This window comes from Branchiostoma belcheri, unplaced genomic scaffold (genome assembly GCF_001625305.1).
Source record: "Branchiostoma belcheri isolate BF01 breed outbred unplaced genomic scaffold, Haploidv18h27 scaffold197, whole genome shotgun sequence".
In the NCBI taxonomy this organism is placed as follows: domain Eukaryota; kingdom Metazoa; phylum Chordata; class Leptocardii; order Amphioxiformes; family Branchiostomatidae; genus Branchiostoma; species Branchiostoma belcheri.
Window position 1 is genome coordinate 59,537 of NW_017803457.1, and position 24,902 is coordinate 84,438.

Sequence of the window (24,902 nt, forward strand, 5' to 3'; positions counted from 1 at the left end):
CTGTGGTAACACAAGAATATGTCTTACGTACCAAAAAACGTGACAGTGTTACATATTAAGCAGGCGGATAATAAATGGTATCGGTAGAGCACTATTCTGATAACGATCAGTTCTGCTGCGGGGAGTGTTCAGTCTATTATAAGCTGATCTGGTTTAACGACAACTTATTTAACTTCTAACAGGTGGCACAAAATACTAGAACTGTTCAGACTGTTTCAAGTAGTTCACAGAGTTCTTAGTCAGGTGAAGGCGTATCATTCTAGCCCTTGTTGTAAGATGTAAGAATTTTGTTTTCCACCACCGAGAAAGCTCTAACCTTGCCCAGTTTTATCTGGACGTGGGTTTAAGTTTGTATTTCCCTTTCACATATTACAGTTTACTGGGTAAATTGTAACATGGGCAAGAAAAGTAGGCTTGAGCATTTTTTTTTTACAAAAGAGGGTAATCTACTGAAAGTAACGACACCGTACCACTACTGAAAATAGATTTGGTTATTATAGACGTCCCTCAACGTCCCTTGTATTGGATGTTAAATTTAGGTCCCGTATTTGGGGTATAGCTACACCCCACGCACGTTTAAGAACACATCACAATTTTATAAACAGTGCAGGGGACCTTCCAATGTGAGTGGTTAAAACCTTTCAGTCATATGGTTGCATCCGCAACCTGAGTTACTGCCGATTGGCAGCTTCCCCAAACACTTCCAACTAAGCCCTACGTATAATAATCGCAAGCTCCTCACAATTTAGCCCTTGTCTGCTTGGAGAGAGTAACTGGCAATCCCAATAACAATAACAGATCATTTTCATCAGATAAAGGCCTTACCACATCCCAGTTCATCTGGTGGAGGGATGTAGCCTCCGAAGCGGAAAAAAGTGCAGTCAGGATGCCCATCACAGACGATGTGTGACTCTCTACATTCATTTGTTTCTCCACAGAAGAAGCCCCCGTTGTCATTACAATACTCCTCTATAACGAAAAGAGACAATTCAAAACAAACACATGCTATCTTGATCATACTTCTCAAAGGGCCACATAATTATCCAGATGAAGTCTTCATTGGCATAATATGCATCTATTTATGTACATGTCTCTCTAAGCTACCGACAAACTAAAAATGATGAAAATATGTTGTTCCTATCTGGACTTATTTGGCCATACCACTTTTTCCTGACAAGACAATCTATTTGTCACCAAAAAGTCAAGACCATAGCATGTTAAGGGTAAAAGATACTAAAACCGGAGGTTCTGCTGCAGTACCAAGGTCAGCCATTAGGAGGCCCATATTTGACCTTGACCTTTGTCTTTCTAAGACCTATCAACATACCAAATATCATCACAATCCATAAAGGCGTGTTTGAAATTATGCTGACCACAACGTTGCGGAAACAGACAGACAGACAGACAAATACGCTTAAAAAAAACAATACCTCAATTTTTCATGGAGGTAACAAAAAAAAACGACCAAGTACCGCAGTTTTCTTCGTCATCAGCGCAATCGTAGGGAGACCCCGGGACATAACACATCGGGCGACCATCACATCGGTCCTTGGGGAGGTGACATTTCGTCAGCTGGCCACACTCACACCTCAAGCCCCCGATAGATTCGCAGAAATCGTCTGTTTTTACAAGAAAAAATACAACACATCATGCATGTCATAACTGTTTTACGTCGAAGAACCCTTTGTTATAAGGGAACTAGTGATACCTAGCCTTAGTTCACAATGAAACAGCAACACCTAGCTAGCTTACTAGTGTACTGCGAGCCAGTAACACATTGTTTCATTGTACAGTGAACCAGTAACACGAAGCTTCAGTTAAAACTTAACACGTAACACCTAGCTTCAGTGCACATTGAATCAGTAACGCCTAGCAAACAGTGAACCAGTGACACCTAGCTTCAGTGCACAGTGAACCAGTAATTATAACACCTAGCTTCAGTGCACAGTGAACCAATAAAGCCTAGTTTGAGTGTACCATAAGCCAGTAACACCTAGCTTCAGTGCACAGTGAACAAGTAACACCTAGCTTCAGTGCACAGTGAACCAGTAACACCTAGCATCAGTGCACAGTGAACCAGTAACACCTAGCGTTAGTGTCCAGTGAACCAGTAACACCTAGCTTCAGTGCACAGTGAACCAGTAACACCTAGCTTCTGTACACAGTGAACCAGTAACATCTAGTTTCAGTGCACAGTGAACCAGTAGCACCTATTTTCAGTGCACAGTGAACCAATAACACATAGCTTTAGTACACAATATGGACCAGCAACACCTAGCTTCTGTACACAGTGAACCAGTAACATCTAGCTTCAGTGCACAGTGAACCAGTAGCACCTATTTTCAGCTTTAGCTTTAGTACACAATATGGACCAGTAACACCTAGCTTCAGTGCACAGTGAACCAATAAAGCCTAGTTTGAGTGTACCATAAGTCAGTAACACCTAGCTTCAGTGCACAGTTAACCAGTAACACCTAGCTTTAGTGCACAGTGAACCAGTAACACCTAGCTTCAGTGCACAGTGAGCCAGTAACGCCTAGTTTGAGTGTACAATAAGCCAGTTGACAAGCAGCACCTAGCTTCAGCTCACAATAAGCAGGACAAAATGCTATCCAATCGTTTAGTTTACCATTCCTGATAAAATCATTTAAGGATTACTTACCACAATGTTTTTCGTTCTCGCCGTTTGCACACTCGATTCGGGTATTACAGACTTGTTTGGCACCGCTCAGGCAGGTGTTCTCTCCCGGACATTGCCAGTCATAAACACCAGTACATGAATATGGCAGTCCTAAAACATGTGAGAAGTGTAGTACACGGTAAGTCCTAAAGTGTACATTTTGAAATGTACATTTAGATAATGCATTTATTTATTCTACTTACATTTTTGAATGACATAACAGATGCACAAGTAACGTATACATAACTAAGAAAACCATTAGTAAACACCAGCACATGAATATGGAAATCCTATAACATTTGAGTGTAGTACACGTTCAATCCTAAAATATACATTTTAAAATATACATTCATATTATACATTTATTTATTCTATTTACATTTTTGAATAAAATAAGAGAAACACAAGTTCACATAACTAAAAAAAACTTCGCAATGGAGGCCGACTAGATAAATATGCCTCCCATCAATTTATTGCAAACATCAAATTTAACAAGTCTAAAGAAGTAAGGTAATAAGTAAGTAAAGCAGTATAATGGAAATACAGTACGAGAAAACGTCGCCATGATCATGCGTGTATCATATTTAAGTATAAAGGTTTACAAAAAAATTAAAGTTACAAAGTATGTTAGATCAGTTTTCTAATTTATTTGAACCATCTAGGTTCAATTACAAGAATACAAGGTACACCAAAAAAGATAGAAAACCATAGAAGATCACGATCTGATTAATAAACAGTTTTAAAAGCTGGTGTGTTACGCCGAAAGGCGGTTATACCGGCTATACAGATACAGATACAGAATATCAAACAGAAAAGTTTTCAAAAAGACATCCACTGCATAAAATCCAATATCTAAGCATACTTTTAAGCATGCGCAAATGTTTCTTACCTTCAGCTGTCTAAAGCGGATCATTTACTCATAGTTTGATTTTGCTCTATTATCGGATTTCATGTGAGCGTTATTTGTCTAAATGTCGTACCCTGGGAGCAGTCGACCTCGTCATGTGATCCTTCGGGTAGCCCATCACAAATGTCCTCCGACTGGAGACAGGAGTAATGAACCATCCCCATACTGTCAGTCGGCAGGTCAGATACTTCATTAACCCTACCTAGACCGGGGGGGGGGGCTAAAAGTGCCCGCGGCAACTTTGATGTCACCTAGCGTCTGAACGGCTAGCCGTAGAACGGCCAAACTTGGTGACTTTTCCTAGAATATTGTTGGCAACAATTCTCTAACATTGGATTAAGATAATGATTTTTTGTGTTGCCATGGCAACGGGTTTCTGACAGGCATTTTTTGCTAAATTTAGTACTTTTTGTTTCAACAATAGAATTTTATGGGTTTTATGTCAAGTTACTCATGGTTTCTAATATTAATAACACCCCATATAATTTTATGTAAATTTTATCATTAAATATGCATAATTTATGCTAATTTGATGACGTCATTGGCCAAAAATCCAAGATGGCGGACCATATCATTAGAACAGGTATATACAGGTTATTTTCATTAAAATTTCATCAATACTTCCATTTCTTTTTCCAAAAAGGTTTAAATGAAGGCCTTTAGTATGTCTACGATGTATTTTAGGCTTTATCATGAAAAAAAACTATTTTTGAAAATTCAAGATTGATGATCCAAGATGGCGGATATCTTAAATATGCATGACGTCATGTTATGACGTCACCGGTGTTGCTATGGGCAACATAAGACTTAGTACACCATAATATTCTGTCATAAACACTTTTGGTACAGTTATGTTGAATACCATTGAGTTTTCAGGGAAAAACCTATTTAGACGGTTTTGGCCAATAAAATCACATTAATGACGTCATAATGACGTCATATTACATCATAACGACATAAAAATTGTAGATATGATAAATTTTCACTAGTACACCATTCTCTGAAAATTTGGTGGTCATACGACATACCGTTCGCGAGTTCTTAGGGGGGGTCAAAAGAGCCCCCCCCCGGTCCCCCCATGTCAAAAAAAGCCCGGTCTAGGTAGGGTTAAACTCGAAAGTTGATATCGCTTGAGGTCCGCAGAAATCTTGTTAAAAAGTGCAAACAAATTTGAAATGAAAAAACACACACACACACAAACACACACACACACACAACTGGGTTTTCCATCATACGTGTTACATCTTACAGATCAGTCGATTTAAAGTTGTTTTTGGTGATCTAGATGAACCACCTCTGTCAAATATTGTTATTTTGTTGGGTAAGCAATTCATTATTAAACATCGAAAGTGGTCACATCACTTAATAAATCATTTTACTAGTTATGTTTCCTATTTTTTTCAATAGACATTATTATTTTTAGAAGACAAAGTAAAACAAAAAAAAACATGTTTGGAAATGGGGTTAATTATTGGGCTTAAAATAAATAAATAAGCAATAAAATGAATTTGAAAAACAGAAACAAATTTCAATTCTTTTAGCAATATCGATAAAACATAATAATTTAATGGCAACAATAATATCTCGAGGCCATCTAAGTTTCTAATCCAGTAATAATTAAATTAATTAAAAACACTATATTTTTTTACAATTTGAGTCCCCTGGACTCAATTCCTAACTTGTGCTTTGTGGCCTTTTTTAAAACTATTTCCTTAATATTATTCACAAAGCTGTCGTGCGATTGTAATAAGATTGGTTTTCTATACGTTTTCAATGTTTTTGTCCCTCATGAAAGTTATAATACCCTCAGAAATAACATCAACCATTTCAACCATTGTAGACTGTTGGAAATGGCAACGGCCGTTTACGAAACAAAGACACGAGTTAGACACAATAAAGATTGCTTATTTAAAAATATAATTGCAAAGATCATCTTTGCTACAAGAATTAAGTTTATTTTTTATTACCACAGCCGATCTCATCTGAGAAGTCCACACAGTCCACCACCATGTTACATCTATCCTGCCGATTGATGCATGTTGGAAATGGAGGGTTCGATGATTGACAGCTCCAGTAGCCAATAGACTGGCAGGACTCAACTTGATTTGGAAAAATAGCAAACGTAATTTATGTCGTGCTCGATGACTGACAGCTCCAGTAGCCAATAGACTGACAGGACTCAACTTGATTTGGAAAAAAGGCAAACGTAATTTATGTCGTGTTCGAAAATTGACAGCTCCGGTAGCCAATAGACTGGCAGGACTCAACTTGATTTGGAAAAAATGCAAATGCAAATTTAGCCCGTCTAAATACTACCAAAAATACCTGATATTTTATTCTAGCCCTAAAAATAGGAATAAATCATAAGGATGGATGGTAAATTGCAAAGAATAAAACAGGTACAAACATTAATTAATTTCTAAAGTAAGCTTATTAATTGTATTATTTACTTATCAATTAATCATTTCTGGAGTTATACGACCTCAAGCGTTTGACAAATCATATCAGCATGTAAATCTCGCGTAACGAATAGGTTTCAAATTAATGGCGAAGATGACTTTCTCATTTACATACATTTTATTTATTGAATATCTTTCTTACCGAAATAGAATGGGTTGTCTAATGTATTAAAATGGATATCTGTTTTCACAGATGGGTATATTAAAGCAATTTCTTATCAAATCCTCATTAATTATATAAATCAGGAACTACTTTATGTCAATAACCAAATAAGCCATTTACATACCAAATTTCTCTTTATATTGTTTTAGTTTCGCCTTGAGTTAAAAAAAACTCAATCTTATAATTGCAGCCGCAGTTCCGAAAAAGCCATCGGGCGACCAACATGGCATTTTTACGATCCCAGGAGCTATTCACCATAAAACGTGTGGTCGTGTGGCGCAGTCGGTAGCGCGTTCGACTCACACCCAAGAGGTCCCGAGTTCGAATCCTGCCCATGTCACCGATCTTGTGCCCTTGGGAAGGGCATTTTACACGACTTTCCTCACTTCACTCAGGTACCGGTGGAAATGAGTACCTAGCTTCGGTTAGAAACGTCCCTCGGATAGGACGTAAAATGAAGGTCCTGTGTTTGGGAATAGCCACATCCCATGCACTTTAAAGAACCCCCCGCAACCTTACGTAGCTTGTACATTTTTCGACATTTACAAAACTGGTGTATTACGCCTAAAGGGGGTTTCCCGGTAATGCGAAACAAACGTCTTTTGCCGTTTATTTTGTCAACAACTGCGCATAGATCAAATATAATCAGCACGTATCCACGGCTTCTAGAGTTATGTTGTCTACAAGCAAGCAAATCACGAACACCCACTATATAAAAAAACACAATGCCACACACACAAACACACACACACACACGCACACACACACACACACACACACACACACAAGCAAACAAACAAACACAAACTAAACATAGCCTTCTGGGCGAAGGTAACAAAAGGAGTCTTACCACAATTCTCTTCGTCCGACCCGTCAGCGCAGTCCAAAATCCCGTTACACAGGAACTCTCCTTTCACACAACCGGAGGAATTACGGCACTTCCAGTACGCAATGTCACCGAAGGACCCATGAAGAGCGCAGACTTTCTCTTTTTGGAAAAGATAAAACATTACAGACATTTTAAAGATAGCTGTGTGTAAAAATTTCTAAATATTACAGCTATCAAAAGTCCAAACCTAGGAACATTTTGTGAGAAAAAAAAAAGCATAATATGAAAGGGAACAAAATGCATTAAAAGATTAAAGGTAATCATAAGAAACAATTACTAATTAAATTTATATATTGTCTAAAACAGCCCAAACGAGTCCAGGCTTAGAAATGTTAGCTCTAAATATATAAAACATAAAAACCTTAAATTCTTAAGAAACCAGATTGACGTAACACCTTTATACTTTTTTATTGTTTCATTGTTCCTTCAAATAAGGCTATAATAAGCATAATTCATTTTAATTCAAACTGTTCTCAACCCAAATCATATATGTTTATATGTGAAATTCTTATCTCTTGGGAATGTTTTGTTGAAATAATCTACTATCTACTATGCAAATCATCCTAACATTGATGATATAGATACATTTGGAAGACAATGACCCGGATTAGAATACCTGTTGCGATGTTGTATACCGAATTCCCAAACGCAGCCCATTCCAAAACATGTTTTGGAATAAAATGCTTTGGAATGCAACGATGCAAATCATTGCTGGATTCTTACCTCAGATAAATTTCATTTTCATAATTGTTTTGTGTGGGCAGTCATGAAAAAAAAGTTTAATATCTTGATTTGATTTGATGAGATTGCAAACAAATACAATACTCGTGGGCCACACACAAAACAATTATAAGGCCACACCAAGTAAATTTTACGGATGACGTCCTTTGGAGACCCTAAATCTAATGCGAGAGGGCGAAAGAAAAAAAAAAACAAGAAGGGCCCTAAAAACAAGATGCCTAGATTAGAAATATACTAAGAGACAAAAAAATGTTAGGACACAAATTGAATGAGGTGACACAGTGTAACAAGCAAGAAGTCTTTTATTCATCATCAAAACAGCAATAAATCAGGTGTAACAGCAGTTGTCGTCCTGTCCTGTTTCTTTCATCACATTTTTGCAGGCCTGCAGAAACAAAGCATGTGCTCTTTACCCATTTTGCGTTACGGGTTTCACTTCAATCTACCGATTTGTGGCACTGTTGTGACTCTTTGGTCATAGCTACAGGAAGCGGAGTTTCTTGTTTTTGTAGGAACAGGCCAAAATCAATGCGCGCGCGGACGTCATCCATAAAATTTACTTGGTGTGGCCTAAGCACACAAACAAGACACACACTTAAACATAAACAATATAAGTACATAAAAATTACAAGCATAGATTCGAATTTATCTTCAAAAATGTCTCTGCGGTCTGACTAGTAAAAGGCTAATGTGGTACGACTGACCAAATGCATGGCGAGTCCATAGCAATGAACCCTGTGTTACATATATAACAGCGATAAACTAACAGGCAGGTCATCGTTCTAGCGGTAGTTTTTCCAAAGTTAATCATGCGACAATTTGCTGAATAAAACGCTTTAGATTACGGAATGCAAGAAGCGGATCATACGTTGGGAAACACGAAAAGATCCCCGTGTCTTTTGCCGAGTCTTTCCTTTAGATAAACTAAAAAAAAATTAAGTGTTACTTTTTTTTGCAATGAATCGTTATAATTTGCTTATTAAAGAAAATTACGGTTTGATTGGTGTATAGTTAATGTTATTATTCAACGCCCAAAATCAAGTGACCTCAGTGTCATCTCCATAGCAGCGACCCGTGCCATATATAACAGTTGCATAACAACTGCCAGGTCATTGACCGATCGGTCGTTTTTGAGAACTGGAGCATACGTCCATTCGCCGCCATAGCAAGTTAGTAGAGCGTCCATAGAGTGGACTTTGCTTGTTTGTCGTAAATGGTCGTCATTGTTTACTAATGTCTTTACATTTCAGGCCTTTCAGGTGTGGAGACTAACAAGCCAGCTGCTTAAGACTTGTCTAAAACTCTGGTCACGTTCGCGTAGCTGTATTTTTAGACAGCACCCTGGTCGTTATATAACAACACCATGAAGACTGGACCGCAGTACGTACTGTTGTGTGTGTTGGTAAGCCTGGCAGTTCACGGAATCAGCGCGGGGAAGGTTCTCGTGGTACCGCCGGCAATAGAGGGCAGCCACTGGTTCCCTCTAGCGTCAGTCGGCCAGGCGTTAGCGGGGAGAGGGCACGAAGTCACCGTTGTTGTCTCGGAGGACATCGTGGCCAAACGCCGCGCGGAGAAACCTGACCTGCGGTTCGAGCCGTTCTATGACGGGGGCAGCCGTGCTCGGGTGGAAGCCAACACAGGCCAGATGAGCAACGTGTTCAACAAGTCGGTGTTCAGTTTAATGCAAATTCTGAAAGGTGTGATCGACTCCTTGGCACAACACTGTGATCTCCTGTTAGGGGATGCTGATTTGATGGGGAGGCTGAAAGAGGAACGTTTTCAAGTTGTGGTAGCAGAGCCCTTCTTTTGTCAATGCGGGGCCATAGTCGCGGCTTACCTGGGCGTCCCCCACGTCGCCCTCCTACGAGGTGACCCATCGGGACTGGACGCCCTCGCCACAGGTGTGCCCCGCCCCCCGTCTTACGTACCATTTTTCAGCTTCTGGACTGGTTTTACCGATAAAATGACTTTCTTACAGCGAGCAAAGAACGTCGTGGTGTCGCGTGTAGCTCCCCTGGTGTTTCAGTGGGTCGTGGGACGCATCAACTATGACCTGCTGAGAAAGTACCTCGGAGAGGAGGAGACTCTCTTGGGGGTTTTGGCGAAGACGGACGTGTGGCTGTATCAAACTGACGTTCTGCTCGACCTGCCGAGTCCGAGGATGCCGAACATTGTCGACGTGGGAGGGATAGTCGCCAAACCCGCCAAACCGCTTTCAGAGGTTGGTGCGCGTGAGCGATTATCTGTATGTGTGTCACGGTATGTGTGTGTCTGTATCTGTATCTGTATAGCCGGTATAATCGCCTTTCGGCGTAACACACCAGCTGTGTGTGTGTGTGTGTGTGTGTGTGTGTGTGTGTTTGTGTGTGTGTGTGTGTGTGTGTGTGTGTATCTGTGCATGTAATGTATGTGTGCGTTTGTGTGCACACGCCTGTTTGTCCCTGTGACTATGTATGTGCGTACGTATATGTTTTTGTCTGTGCTTTTTTTGTGTATGCATGTACATGTATGTATGCATGTGACCTTTTTTATGTGCGCGTATGTGTGTGTGTGTGTTTATGTGTGTGTCACAATTCCTCACAAATATGCATGCATGTATATAATTGTGAGTGAATCTGGCTGTTTCTGTGTCTTTATATATGTATGTAACCCATTCTATGTATTTTTAAATACACTTTAATTTACTTAAAAGTAAATTAAAGTGTATTTCTGCGTGGCGAAACACACTTCTCCCAAAGAGTAAAAACATACTAACTATTAGAAGCACGTTGCACTACTAATCAACCCACATCATCCCCCCGTAACAGGATTTAGAACAGTTCATGCAGAGTTCCGGCAGTGATGGAGTCGTAGTGGTCAGTTTCGGGTCACAGGCCAAGACTATCAGCCTGGAAAGGTCAGAGGTCATGGCAGCAGCCTTCGCGCGGCTCCCACAGAAGGTTGTGTGGCGGTACACGGGAGAGAAGCTGGCCGGGTTAGGCAACAACACAAAGACTATGAGCTGGCTGCCACAGAACGACCTACTAGGTAGGAGATCATCACTCTATTTTTATTTTTTTAATTTTTTTTTATTTCATCTTATAAACACCTGGGTAGCCTTTCAACAGTAAGATTCTTGATTTCCAAAAGGGACCAGGGACACATAAGCAATACAACTGTAAACATATATTGTGGTGGGACGGGACATTCAATCTGGCTCACGATATATTTTGAAAAAAAAATTATTTGGCAAGTTTTGCTCAGAAAGAGCCAGTTTTCTAGTAATTAGGCTACACCGACTTAATTCTATGGATGACATCCGCGCGCGCATTGATTTTCGCCTGTTCTAAAACAAGACTTTTGCAAAAAGTTTATCTCGGCCGCTGCCCATGGCAGTGTCCCGGTGAGTTTATTTGTAATGAGTGTAAGAGCACCTCCTGGCATTAAAGCAAGAAACTTAGCCTGCCATGCACTAACATAATGTTAGGTCGCACGAATTCATACATTTTTACGTTCAATGGGGGGAGGGGGGCGATAACGTAACTCTGTTTAAATCTGTTCAACAGCACGAATAAAACACAATGTAATTGATTGCCCTTGCCCGTAGTATCTTTAGCTCTATTTTTATCCTATGGCTCTATGCCTAATACCCTTATAATTCCTGATATTTTGCTATTTTTGCTAAGTATGCCCTTACCAGCCTCATGCGTTACATCCGAGCCTCATGCGTTATTCACCAATCAAAAGCGACATCTTGCGACTTAGGCAAATATGCCAGCTAATGAACATAATTTATGTCATTGATTTATTGGTCCAATTACAGCAGCTATTAGCGAAATTCTAGAACATTAAATGCATACTATGATATAAAACAATGGTTTTGTGGTAAACAGCATTTCCTCTTTTTTTAGCAACTTCGTTGTATAAGAATAACGACACTATCATCCGGTAGGTCGACGCCACAAAGTAAAGTATACATGCAGAGTAATTGGTTTCATTGGTTTTCACGGTCGAAATCAAGATTTATTCAACGACCATCCAAGGTACAAATGTCTGTCTTTTATGTCATTATTTTATTTTGATGTGTCAAGTTGGCAGGAGTGGGTTGGTGGGAGCACTTGGACAGTAACCTGTCGTGGGTAGCTTGGCACATCCTTTTTCTATTCCCCTTCCTTTGTCTATGTCTCTGTCACGTCGAAAAGTTGAAAAAAAAAGAAAATAGTTAAAAAACCTCCTGTCTCTCTTGTCTAGTTTTCACTCTTTTTTGATTTTGTTATACCCCAATTAAAAACGGGTACCTATTTTGGGGCACAAAAAAAAAGATCACGTCCACCGAAGCCCTAGGCCTGGGTAGCCCATGGTAGTTAGCGACAAATACGAAGCCGGCACCCAGGCTACCGACTGGGTGCCAGCTCCACGACTCAAGAACTCAGTACATACGTGCAGTGCCGATTCATAAATTCCGTAAAGAGACTGTATGTGCCAGCTGGTCGCTAAGTACTGCCGCAAATTCACAATACCATCTTTGTATTCCTGTGGCTTAGTAGCATTTTGGCCGGAATTTTTTTATTCGCTCGCTCGCACTAGTTTGGGGGTCTTCAGAGAATGCCATCCATAAAATTAAGTCGGTGTAGCCTTAGGAGAAAAGAATGTAAATTATTTTGCCGACGTGCTGGATTATCTAATTTTGTGTAATGCTGACAGTGTCCGTTCACCATGGTGAATGCAAAGTCTTTCTTTATTCAAGGGCAACAATACTAGCTACCAGCTGTTAAGGAGGTCATGTAACAAAATAGTGAGAGCTACCAACTGCAGACTCAATAAATGACAACCTCTGGGGCAGACTGGTCCCACCTGTATGATAAGGGGAATGCGGTAACACAGCTTATAACTATATATTACAACAGTTGGACCTTGAAGATCATTTAGACAATGCTGGTTATTTTGCAGGTCACTCGAAAACCAAAGCCTTTGTTACCCATACGGGGGCTAACGGTATGTTCGAGGCCCTGTACCACGGCGTGCCCATGGTTTGTACGCCTCTGGGTGCAGACCAGCCCGGTAACGCCGCTCGGGTGGTCTCCAGAGGCCTGGGAGTGAGGCAAGACTTCAACACCTTCACACCAGACACACTGCACCAGGGTATTGTGCAGGTTCTCACTGATAAAAGGTGTGATAGCAAGTTATCATGACACGCACTTTTTTTCGTACGTACACGCACGTATTTTAGCATAGTGACACGCACGTTTTTCAGCATAATGCATTACTGTAAGTAACCGCTAGGTAGCGCTGTGGCAAGAGCGACAGAACGTCAAAACGAGTACAAGAACAACATGCGATGGTCATGACGTCACGAAAGGCAAAAAGTGGTTGACAGTTGGCTGATTTGCCTACCAATAATTTGCATATGTCTCTAAATATTTTGCATGTGTATAATTAAAAACAGCAAGCGCTTCAATGATCAATTGCTAGTAGATAGAAGTAGAAGCTTTTTTGCCTAAAGTATTGAAAGCATACCCGTACACACATAACAACTGTCCTTGGTGCTGAATGATAAATACAACATGTACAGAATAGTATTTTTATTCATTTTTTATTTGTCTTATTATTAGATTTCTTTGCCATCTGGTAATATTATGTTTTAGTTAATTAGGTTATACTATTAAATGCATCTAGTGCAGTTCTATGGACTTAGAAACCTGATTTTTCAAAGGCAATATTCTAGTCATTTATCTACATACTGAGTTGATACTACATTATCCCACTCCCCCTCATGGAACAAAAATACTCTGACGGAAAAATGGCTACTAGAAGGGCCCTTGGCTGATGTTTAGGGTACCACCGATAAGACAAGGGACTCATCTTGGAGCTTGTTTCTTCAGTATTAAGTACCCAAAGAATGGTATAATGATTGAAATGTGCTATTATGAAGCAGTATATGTCAATATAATGAAGATTGCCTTATGGAGAATATTTTTTTACAGTTTTGGTGCTCTAAAATCACATTGCATGCCTTTAAAAGGTGCTCTTGCTTGCTCGTCTCTAGCTACCATGAGAATGCCGCCCGTCTGTCCCGTCTGTACCATGACCGGCCCCAGTCACCCATGGAGCGGGCCGTCTGGTGGATAGAACACGTCATCCAACATGGCGGACTGCCTCATCTCCGCGCACGCGCCGTGGAGCTACCGTGGTACCAGTATTATCTCCTGGACGTGGCTGCGTTCCTGTTGGCCGTCTGTTCAGCTATTCTTGTGCTAATCTGGTTCAGTTGTTCTCTCCTCTGTAGAAAGATTTGCCTCAAAAATGGCGGCAAACTGAAGTCTCAGTAGAAAAATCTAATCCTAAACATTGTAGCTGCCGCGCTTTCTAGCATGCACTAGGTGTTACTATGATTGTATAAATATAATTAATTTTTAAAGGATAATTAACTACCATGAGGTGTATATGGTGTGATATGTCCGTGTAAGTAGAAATAGGTGAGGAATTTAGTAAACGTTATTATCATACAACATGTACCCGTTTAAAGTTTTGTGAACTAAATGCACCATGTGCAACGTTTTGTGTCCCTAGGATCGTCTTGCATGTTCAATTTGGGGTCACCAGCGGTGATTTAAACAGAACACGTGTTCATTAACGGTTAAAAATAATAATTTGGGTTATTCCCTGTGTTAGCAAGTTTATTTACATATTTAAAACATACGTTTTTCATCCTTTAGCTCAAAGTATTTTGTTGTATATTCCTCGATGAGTTAATGTTAAGACTTTAAACATGTGAAGAAACGTACTTCCAAAAATGACCTCTCCACCTGCAAAATGGCACGGTCAAGTAGACAGGTATTATAATAAATGACTACTTCTAATTGTTATTCACCAGTTATCAGTTGCTTGGACGCTATGGTGTCATAACCAGTAGGACATGGGGTTGTCTGATTGGTTAGCGCCATCTTGTTTTATCATAAGGTACTTCGCACAAAAGCCTTATATACTGTAAATGCATGACTAACAACAGCAATAGCTTTTGTAAATAATTTGGTTTTTGGATTGATTATGGAAATAAACTGTTTGGATGACAACACCCGAACCTCTTATTACTGACATTAAAAAAACAGTTGCCACCAAGTATTCAAGACCATGCCATATCCAGGACAAAAGTTATCCTGCATTATGAAGGTCAATCACCGGGAGACCCACTTTTGGCCTTTACATTCAACATTCGTCTGCTCGAGACCTTCTTTCATACCAAATATTAACAGAGTCCAGTCAGACCTTTTGTTTCGTATGCTGACCACAAATAAGCGTATGCTGACCACAAATAAGCGTAATACTATGCTGACTACAAATAAGGCCATGTTGATTTGATTATATGGATGACATCCTCCGGGAGCCCCAAAACTGATGCGCGTGTGCGAATAAAAAAAAAGTTTTGCAAAAAAAAAAGTTCTTTTCATTATGAAATCTACGTGGTCATGAGGGTTGAGCAAATGGCACAGAATATGGTTTGGCGAATAATCTAGTCTTCAAGTTCATTTCTTTACAATTTCGTCTTTTTTCGTTTGATTTTGGCATTCTGCGACATTGGTTTTGTTTTTATTAATTTTTTTTGTAACTTATGGTATATTTTTGCTCATTTTGGAACTGTTTTGTACGATTTACAGTATGGTTGAAAACTTCTTTTTTTTTGAAACGGCCGAAAATTCATGTGCGCGCGGATGTCATCCATATAATCAAATCAACATGGCCTAAGTGTAAACAAAGTCACAGGCACACACATTGGCATACACACAGGGGAGACCAAAAACAATGCGCGGGGCGAATTGAATCCTGGGGTGCCCAATTCTACAACAAGCACAACCCCTACCGCACGGTCTGTTCAGCTGGGCGGGGGAAAACTATTATAACCCCGAGGACAGCCTGCCACAACCACGATAGACTTTATACCCGCTTGCTACATATTAAGTAATGGTTGTCTAGATAGGAATATTTTTGCATATTTATCTATTGTACTACGTGTAAATTTTATTGCCGTCTGCCCCCAATTAAGGATGTTAACATTATTTCTTGTTTTGTACTTTGGAGTAAGATTTCTTTATCTAATAGTATGTTTGTATAATGTCTGTGTTTGTGGGTCATCTACTACCAGTTTTGACTGCCTCGATGACCCGTGTACTGATGTGTGGTTAGTCTCAAATAAAGTAAAGTAAACTCACTGGGTTGTCCACCGATACAGACAGACATCAAGTGTTAGTGAAATGCTATGTGATCTCCAGTGGCCCTCACTACAAGAACGCCAGAGAAGAGCACGGCTGATTAACTTTTACAAGTACCACAATGGCTGATTATCAACTGCTGTTCGAAACCCACCCCCAGCAGATCAAAACCAACGCACCTCACCCACTCTAGCTCTGCGGCATACCAGCTGCCTAAATGTAGGACTCTGTATAGAGAAAGATCCTTTTTCCCACGTACCATCAGCAACTTGCCCGCTGAAACTGCCCTCAGCAACAACTTCAAGGGCTTTAAGTCCAAATTGTAAACCCCTGAAACCCCCACTTCCTACATATCACTCCACCCTCCTTACGCAGTATACATGTACCTGACATGGCGACATAATATTCGGCAAGTCGAAGGCGGTCACCCTACGGAAAGCAGAAGAAGAAGAAGTCTTCTTACCACAGTCGGTCTCATCTGATCCGTCCGAACAGTCCTGTTGACCGTCACACACGTTCTTCATGTGGACACAGCCGGACAAGTCCAGACACTGGAGAACGTCTCGTTTCAGAAACTCGTAACGGCGGGAATAATCCGAGCAGCTGTCTGCAGGAGAAACGCGGCGAGTTACAAAATAATAAATGTGCCTTTATTTACTAGTACTATCTTCCTCTATTAAAGCACCACAACTAGCTCTTAATATTCTAAAATATATCATACAACAGTCTTTTAAACACCATAACATAACGATTTTGCTTAAATTATAATTTTAAGTATTCAGTCGCTGTAATTATAATATCCTTTGGAGCTCTAGAATTACATGTTTTTTAACAATAAACGATTTTCAAATAAGTGCATAACTTGACATGGCAAGAAAGGCATTGGTTGTCTATTCCTTAAATAAGACTGGTTTTGATTCTGAATCTATGGTGCAAAATTTCTCCAGGGGACAAGGTGGTCGAGTCATGCCATGAATTCGAACTCTCGGTTGTGGGAGCACGTTGGCAGAACGTACTATACAGAACCCTGCATTTTCACGGTTTTCAGTGGATTTTTGGTCAACGTTGCATTAGAATTTTTTTCTGTTGCATAGGATATATTTTCCGACATAACAGTTGGAAACTACAGACGAGATTATTTTCTTATATGCGTGAATAAAACCTTATATGAGACGTTATCCCAAAGTGCAATGCATAACACATTACGGGTTTCGTGCAGGTGCAGTGCGTTCTGCTGACGTGCTGGTTTTGGGCAAAACACCCGAACCGTCACACGATGAGATGTCTTACTTTAATAAGCCACGATGTCAAAGAAAAGGTTTAAAAAAAAATGATACATACCAAAACAGTTGTGCTCGTCCACTTTGCTCTGTCCACAGTTACGTTCCCCGTCGCACACACGGCTGGGGCTGTAGCAGCCGACATCTCCCCCGCACAGCCGCCGGTGTTTTTCCGGGCAGGCTGCAAACCCTGGACGGAAAGGGATATTATTGTGGCTTTACCACCCGAAGAAGTTATGTCAATGTGACAATCAATAAACATAATATATTCAAATCGTAACCTTATTTGCATTATTAATGAGTAAGTGCTAGAATAGCCTTCTTTGCAAAGATAGGGCAACTATTACTTTATAATCAATAAGAGAATGTTTACTTTCGTCAGTCAGAGCGTTTAACATCAGTTGGCGAAGGACTGGAACTTTCTAAAACTTAATTGTTTATGGAAAAGTTATTTAATGAGAGGTGTCCCGGTAAGAGTTCATTATTTTTTTTTCTGTTGGGTAAGGAGGTGTGGTAAAGCCATTTGCTGCATTTGCTCCCTATCAAGTGTCAGCCTTTCTAGTTAGTTATTGTTTATTGAGAAATCAAAGCTCTTCGAAATGGCAATATACCGTGTATAACCTTTTAGACGAAATAGAAACTTAAAATTAAATTGTGTTCTGCAGCTAAGACACGAGCTAGATTGTTCTGAAAGAGCTAGATTGTTCTTAAAAAATTAGCCGACAAAATGTTGAATATGCAATCTATGACATATTCAAGCCAGCCTGAGTACCTGGCGAAGTCTAGAACAGGCATATCATTGGTGTCCAAAAAAATGGCCGTGTTGCCCTTGACCCCCTCCCAAGTTCAAAGTACCCCCTTATTATAATGAGCTGGCCCTTTATACTGATGAAGCTATCATTGAAGAAATTTAAAATCCTTACAACAGTTCCGCTCGTCCGTGTCGTCCCCATCCCCACAATCCACCACACCGTCACACACACTGCATTCTGGGATACATCTGCCGCTCTGAGGACAAATGACCTCGTCCTCTGCGCACAGACGATTTTCTAAAACAATGCAGAAAAAAATCTAAATAAAATCAGTAATATCTGAGGGCACAGAAAATAACTTTGTCTTCTAATTCAATTGGCCATCAAAAAGTCATCTTATAGTGGGGTCGTGTGTTGCAGAGGCAGCTTGCTCGACTCGAAACCAAGAGCTCCCGGGTTCGAGTCTTGACATGCCACCGATCTTGTGCCCTTGGGAAAGGCAGTTTACACTACTTTCCTATTTTAACCTAAGAGAAAATGAGTATTGTCCTGTTCTGGATTCGTCTTCTGCATTGATGGCGGCATAAAATAAGTTGATATAACTTGTCTAGTCATGAAATGTCGGAATATAAAAAAAGCCATCTTATAGTTTTGTGACTGCAGGCATGCGCATGTGCAGTTGCGTAATTTGAGGTCAAATTGACGGTAGCTACAACCCCTTGCGGTGCTGGCGGTATGAGATCACTTATCATATATACTTCTTATTTTTTTGTAATAAATACATGGCCTTTTAGTTTCGATGAAAATTATAAAAAGGTGGTCTGATAAGTCAATGCAGTCACAACAATATAACGGACCACGTTTCAGGTGTAAAGTGAGTTATTAAAGTGAAGAAAGTATTCCCAATGCCACAAGATCAGTGACATTGTAGAATTAGAACTCGAAAGTGCAGCTCCTGTTCAGAATTACCTTTTTGAATAGCGGAGCACATCGAATGACCCTTCAGGCCTACTTGACACACTTCCCCGTTGACAGAGCCCGGTAGAACTTTCACGGCCGCCCGGTGTGAGGAATCAACACCCCAGACAACACCGTCTCCGACTGCGACCTGTGTATGTTTGTAAGGAAAATCAATTGGTAAATAGGAAGGTGGGGACGTGTAGCGTAGTAGCAGAGTGCTCGACTCAGAACCAAGAGGTTCCTGGTACGAGTCCTGACATGACATGCCGCCGATATTTTGCCCTTGAGAAACTCATTTTACACTACTTTCTTCACGTCACCCAGGTGAAAATGAATATTGTATTGTCCCCTGTGTTGGTGGCGGCATTAAGATGAGTTGAAAAAACTTGAGTGTACCGTCACCACGTCTTGTGATTAGATGTTCGAATATGAATAAAATGAAAAGGTAATATTTGAAAGCAAATGCTTATTGTTTACCTTCACCTGGTCTACCAAAACAAATTTCAAATCTGCTTTGTTTAGTCTTGGTAAAAGCTGTGATATGCACTCATTCCGAAATATTATTGACATGTCTACTAGGCTTCCTGGATTCATTTACATCTTATACTAGTACTTTTTGCACGGCAATTGCACATGGTACAATGTATGGCAAACTACATAAAGAGAGTAACAAACAATAAAATATGTAGAATAACACCTGATAACATATCTTAATTATTGAAACAACACGATATATATATATATCATAAATTACATACTTTTTACTACAATCACGTACAACGAAAACTTAAATAACACTTAATCACCAATACCAAACCAAAACTCATGCGTATGATTGTAAAAGGTGGTAAAAAACTAATACAATGATTTTAATAAGCGTAAACATAAGCCTACCTGCTGCAGGGTTATCCCCGGTACGTGCACCCAAGCTTCACCTCGGGACGTTTCGTTGAAAAATGTCCCGACTCTATGATAGACTTCCCCTTCTGTGTTAACTTAACTATCCAAACCCCTGCACGGCCCACAGACACAGACACGGCACAGCCTTCCATGGCTTCCCAGTCACTTTTAACTACATGGAAATAAAGAAATAACAACTTTAACTACACATATGAATAGAAAAATTTCTTTGATCACAAGCATTTATTTTTCACGAGCCAAAATAAAATGAATGGTTGTGAAAAATAAAATGTTGTGATGAAAGATGCGCTATTCATTCGTTAACCAACCTAATAAAATTTACGCGGATACAATTGATATATTTTCAGATATATTGTTTTCCTCTACTTTTGAAAGTCTAACAAGGTACTGCTATGTTTATTCTTAATCAAGCACATTGAATTATACATGGTGGCCAACCCCTTCAGACCTGTCCTGCTACTTGCAACATAATGCATATCAACACCAGTCAATTTCATACATCTTGCATTACCTTTAATATGTCTAGTTTTGCTGCCAGCGGAACAGCTAATGTACTGATTATGAATCATTATAATTTTTGGCGGTTGCCTACGGATTACGAGGCCTCAAAAAATCTTATTAAGGCCTACGAAAAAGGGCATGCAGCCCCCCCCCCCCCACCACAAGAACTTAAAAGAAACTCTAACGTCATTTTCGTACCGGATATTTCGCAGTAGAACGGTGAACGCCAAACCTTGCCACTGAGTTCCACTGCCCACAGCTGACCGGTTCTGGAGCTGACGCTGACTTCCTTCATATTTGTTGCCCCGACAACCTGCCACGATTTCCCCTCAGGAGTTTTTGAGTCGATACCTTTGAAGATAAAGTTGAGATGTCAACATACTATTAGCCAAACTGACTTAATTTATTGATCAATGCAAAAAAAATCGGCATAGGAATACAAAGCTGGTATTGTGAATTTGCGGTAGTACATGGTGACCTTTACGACAAGCCGGGACATATACCGGCATGTTACGGCTTTTATGAGTCTGCACTGAGTTCTTGAGTTGTGGAGCTTCAGTAGCCTGGGTGCCGTCCTCCGTAGTTACCACCGGCTCCCTATTTTTGCTAGCTACCATGGACTATGGAGGATGGCACCCAGGCCTCGGCCTCGGAGGAGTTGGTGGTTTTTGAGAACTGACGATGCGCGCGTGGATGTTATCCATAAAATTTAACACGGAATTAAATCAGTCAGGCCTAAATATAAAATGAACAAGACTACTTTCTGAGAGGGTTAAAAAAAGTAGTTATTCTTTAGGGCCAAAGCACCCATCACTCAACTGCGGGGGCCAACATTGTTAACCAGATACATTTCACCCAGTGTAACACTTTAGAGAAGCCACGTGACAAGTTTCACTGGGTCAGTATACTGAGGATGAAGACCAGAGTGACCAAGCTCTAGGTTACATTTAACCTTTTGTGTTGGAAAGAAAGTTTTGCTTAAACTATTACATGCATTCCCAGGATAACCTGAACGAAAACATAGTTTTCTACCCCTTTAAAGGCTTAGAAACGGTTAATGGATATGTACCTTACTGTTTACTGTTGCTGCTTAACAAATACGTAAACATATCAAAGTATCTAGATCTTAAAAATACATAAAGTGACACGTCAAACTCAATATATTGATTTATTTATATAATTGCATATAGGTCAGTTCTTACGTGTATGTTAGTGTGTACGTGTCTGTGTGTATGTTATTATAGGCCTTCAAAATTTTGTTGTGTGTGTCACGTCAATAAATTAATATTATGTCAAAATTTCTTTCAGTATGTCGTATATATATGTGATCCTTAACATAGCTTAAACCTAAATATTAAAATACCTTTTCTGACTATGGTGAATCCATGGCTGAATTTAGGAAAACTTCCGATGACCCAAAGGAAGTCTTTTCCCGAATGTATCCAGTCGATGTTATGGCCAGCCCAGACATAATCCACTAGTTGTGCTTCGAAGTTGAAAAGGCTGGAATAGGCAGTCGTGATATGAACGGCCTTCCACTTTGTCCCTGCTGTCATCTTGTTACTGTAAAAAAATATTTTCACTTGTAAAAGAAAAACGGCTCAATGTGCAGATGTTGTCACATCGTCGCACCAAATCCGTAAGGTGTTTTTGGCACCCAGACAGACAGATTAGCCTAAGAAGCTCCGTGGGCGTCACTCCACTGTATAGGTGGGGAAGTCGTGTAAAGTGCCTTTCCCAAGGGCACAACGTCTGGCCACCGTGAGTATCGACCTCTCGGTTCCGAGTCCAACGCTCTAACCGTTGCGCCATTGGCGCCACCGACGCCACTTGTAAAACAACCCCAAAATGCCGCAATATACACGACCTCACAGTGCCGAGTGCGTAGGTATAGTGTTCTGTAGCTTTGTAAAGTTTCCTGTAGTTTTCGTTGTATCTATACTATATATAGATGACGACTAATTTCGAGATTGATTAACGAAATCCAATGCAGTTTTTTTAGGGCTTGGAAACCCGATTTTTCAAAACCAATTTTTAGTCATTTAGCTACATACCTGAAACCACATTGTTCCAGACTATATTGACCCTAATGGTGCAATAATTTTCCAAAATCCTGACCAAAAATAAACAGTTATTGGAAGGGCTCTGAGCTGATTTTAAGGGTACCACCTTTTTGGGGGTCTTGTTTCTGAAGTATTTAAGTATAAAATGCTGACGCAAATGTGGAATGTGTCAGCAATATCACAAATATTGCCTTTTTCAGAGTAATTCCAGTTTTGCTGCCCTAGAATCGCATCGGGTGCCTTTTAGTAACTAATCAATTAATTCAGTATTCGTAATGTCCTAACCTGAATGTCCCCACACGGTACATGACAGTAGAGTGGTTATAGACCGCCCACACCCCAACACGTCCTACGGAGATGTGCAGAAACTTATCCGTGCCGACAACTTCCCATCCAGTTCCTGTAGAACACCTGAATGAATGAACTTTTTTGCTCAATTTCCTCTTTTCTAACTTTTAAAAATACCCTGAAAGCACATCTTATAAACCACCCCAGCCCCTTGTATTAGATTCATATCTTCAGTTATTATTTTTTTTTATGTACACAATTGTTTCATTATTGTTATTGTTTATTTTGCCTATGTTTGAATTATTATGATAACAATTCCTTATGTATGTATGTATTATCTCATATCAATTTCATTTCATCTCAAATTATGTATACTACTGTTTCAATATTGTTATTGTATCATTTTGCCCATGTTCGAACTATTTTGATAACAATTCCTTTTGTATGTATGCCTTATTTCAATTCAATTATGTTTACTTTTGGTAAGTATAGAAGAGGAGGGCTTGGCGTAAGCTAAATAAGCTTTTTCCCTCCTCCTGCACCTGTTTTATTCATCATTAATTTATTATGTATATTTTTTTCTTGCTGCTGTGCAAATAATAAACAAACAAACAAACGTTTTGGTCGACAATCGAACATGGTACGATGTGTGGCAGTAGGACAATAATGCTACAAAACTAAACTATCTTGCTGCAAATTACTATCAATTCAATCTCTCTCTCTCTTTCCTCCGCCGCATGTCAGCTGCTGCTGAGGCGGACCATCATTGCCTCCCATCTGCCCCTGTCTTGTGCCGCTCGTTGCGCCCCCTCACATCCGCAACCGATACAATGTAATAGATATAATATGGTGCTGTATTGATGATTTGATCTCGCTTATGAAATGAAATATAGAGAAATTAAGCTAATATTATGTAGGAAGATATGGGAGTTGGACATCACAACAATTTTTAAAAAGTATCGTACTGTGAACCAGATAGGGTGAGCTTTGAGTAGTCCCTTCTTTACTAAACACGATATTTCAACAAGAATTCTGAGACCGATATGTTATTTTTCTAGACTTTTTGGGAGTTGAGAATGTCATCATACTAAGAAAAATGTCCCCATTTGCCTGGACAACTATATTAATAATAATAATGGTTTATTCGTCATTCAACACTTGTACAGAAAGGCAGGCTCCATTAAATGGAACCTGAATTGTTCTGACAATTACATCGGATTAATTAATAAAAGGTTAGCACACATTAAAATCATTATACGTCATTGATTATTAATATGAGATAAGTTAAAAGGTCATATACTATATAAGGTCAACTACAGATACTACTTAACCCTACCTAGACCGGGGGGGGGGCTAAAAGTGCCCGCGGCAACTTTGATGTCACCTAGCGTCTGAACGGCTAGCCGTAAAACGACCAAACTTGGTGACTTTTCCTAAAATATTGTTGGCAACAATTTTCTATCATTGGAATAAGATAATAATTTTTTGTGTTGCCATGGCAACGGGTTTCTGACAGGCATTTTTTGCTAAATTTAGTACTTTTTGTTTCAACAATAGAATTTTATGGGTTTTATGTCAAGTTACTCATGGTTTCTAATATTAATAACATCCCATATAATTTTATGTAAATTTTATCATTAAATATGCATAATTTATGCTAATTTGATGACGTCATTGGCCAAAATCCAAGATGGCGGACCATATCATTAGAACAGGTATATACGGGTTATTTTCATTAAAATTTCATCAATACTTCCATTTCTTTTGACAAAAAAGGTTTGAATGAAGGTGTTTAGTACGTTTACAATGTATTTTAGGCTTTATCATGAAAAAAAACTATTTTTGAAAATTCAAGATTGATGATCCAAGATGGCGGATATCTTAAATATGCATGACGTCATTTTATGACGTCACCGGTGTTGCTATGGGCAACATAAGACTTAGTACACACTAATATTCTGTCATAAACACTTTTGGTAAAGTTATGTTGTATACCAGGGAGGTTTTCAGGGAAAAACCTATTTAGACGGTTTTGGCCAATAAAATCACATTAATGACGTCATAATGACGTCATATTACGTCATAACGACATAAAAATTGTAGATATGATAA

At 39.6% G+C, this 24,902-nt stretch overlaps 2 protein-coding genes across 2 annotated transcripts in view; one reads left to right on the plus strand and one right to left on the minus strand.

The window, feature by feature from the left end:
• LOC109468248 overlaps positions 1–24,902 on the minus strand; it is a 59,400-nt gene that overhangs the window by 206 nt on the left and 34,292 nt on the right. Inside the window, 11 exon segments of the mRNA XM_019766505.1 lie at positions 826–969; positions 1,473–1,619; positions 2,663–2,791; positions 7,060–7,197; positions 16,489–16,632; positions 17,367–17,495; positions 18,229–18,354; positions 19,027–19,165; positions 19,912–20,013; positions 20,016–20,089; positions 20,677–20,790. Of these exon segments, the coding sequence (XP_019622064.1) occupies positions 826–969; positions 1,473–1,619; positions 2,663–2,791; positions 7,060–7,197; positions 16,489–16,632; positions 17,367–17,495; positions 18,229–18,354; positions 19,027–19,165; positions 19,912–20,013; positions 20,016–20,089; positions 20,677–20,790 (1,386 nt within the window).
• Positions 8,968–14,531, plus strand: LOC109468262 (UDP-glucuronosyltransferase 2C1-like). The gene is made up of 4 exons (XM_019766520.1): positions 8,968–10,060; positions 10,647–10,866; positions 12,769–12,988; positions 13,865–14,531. Exons 1-4 carry the CDS (start codon positions 9,203–9,205, stop codon positions 14,145–14,147), a joined length of 1,581 nt encoding a protein of 526 aa, XP_019622079.1. The 5' UTR covers positions 8,968–9,202; the 3' UTR covers positions 14,148–14,531.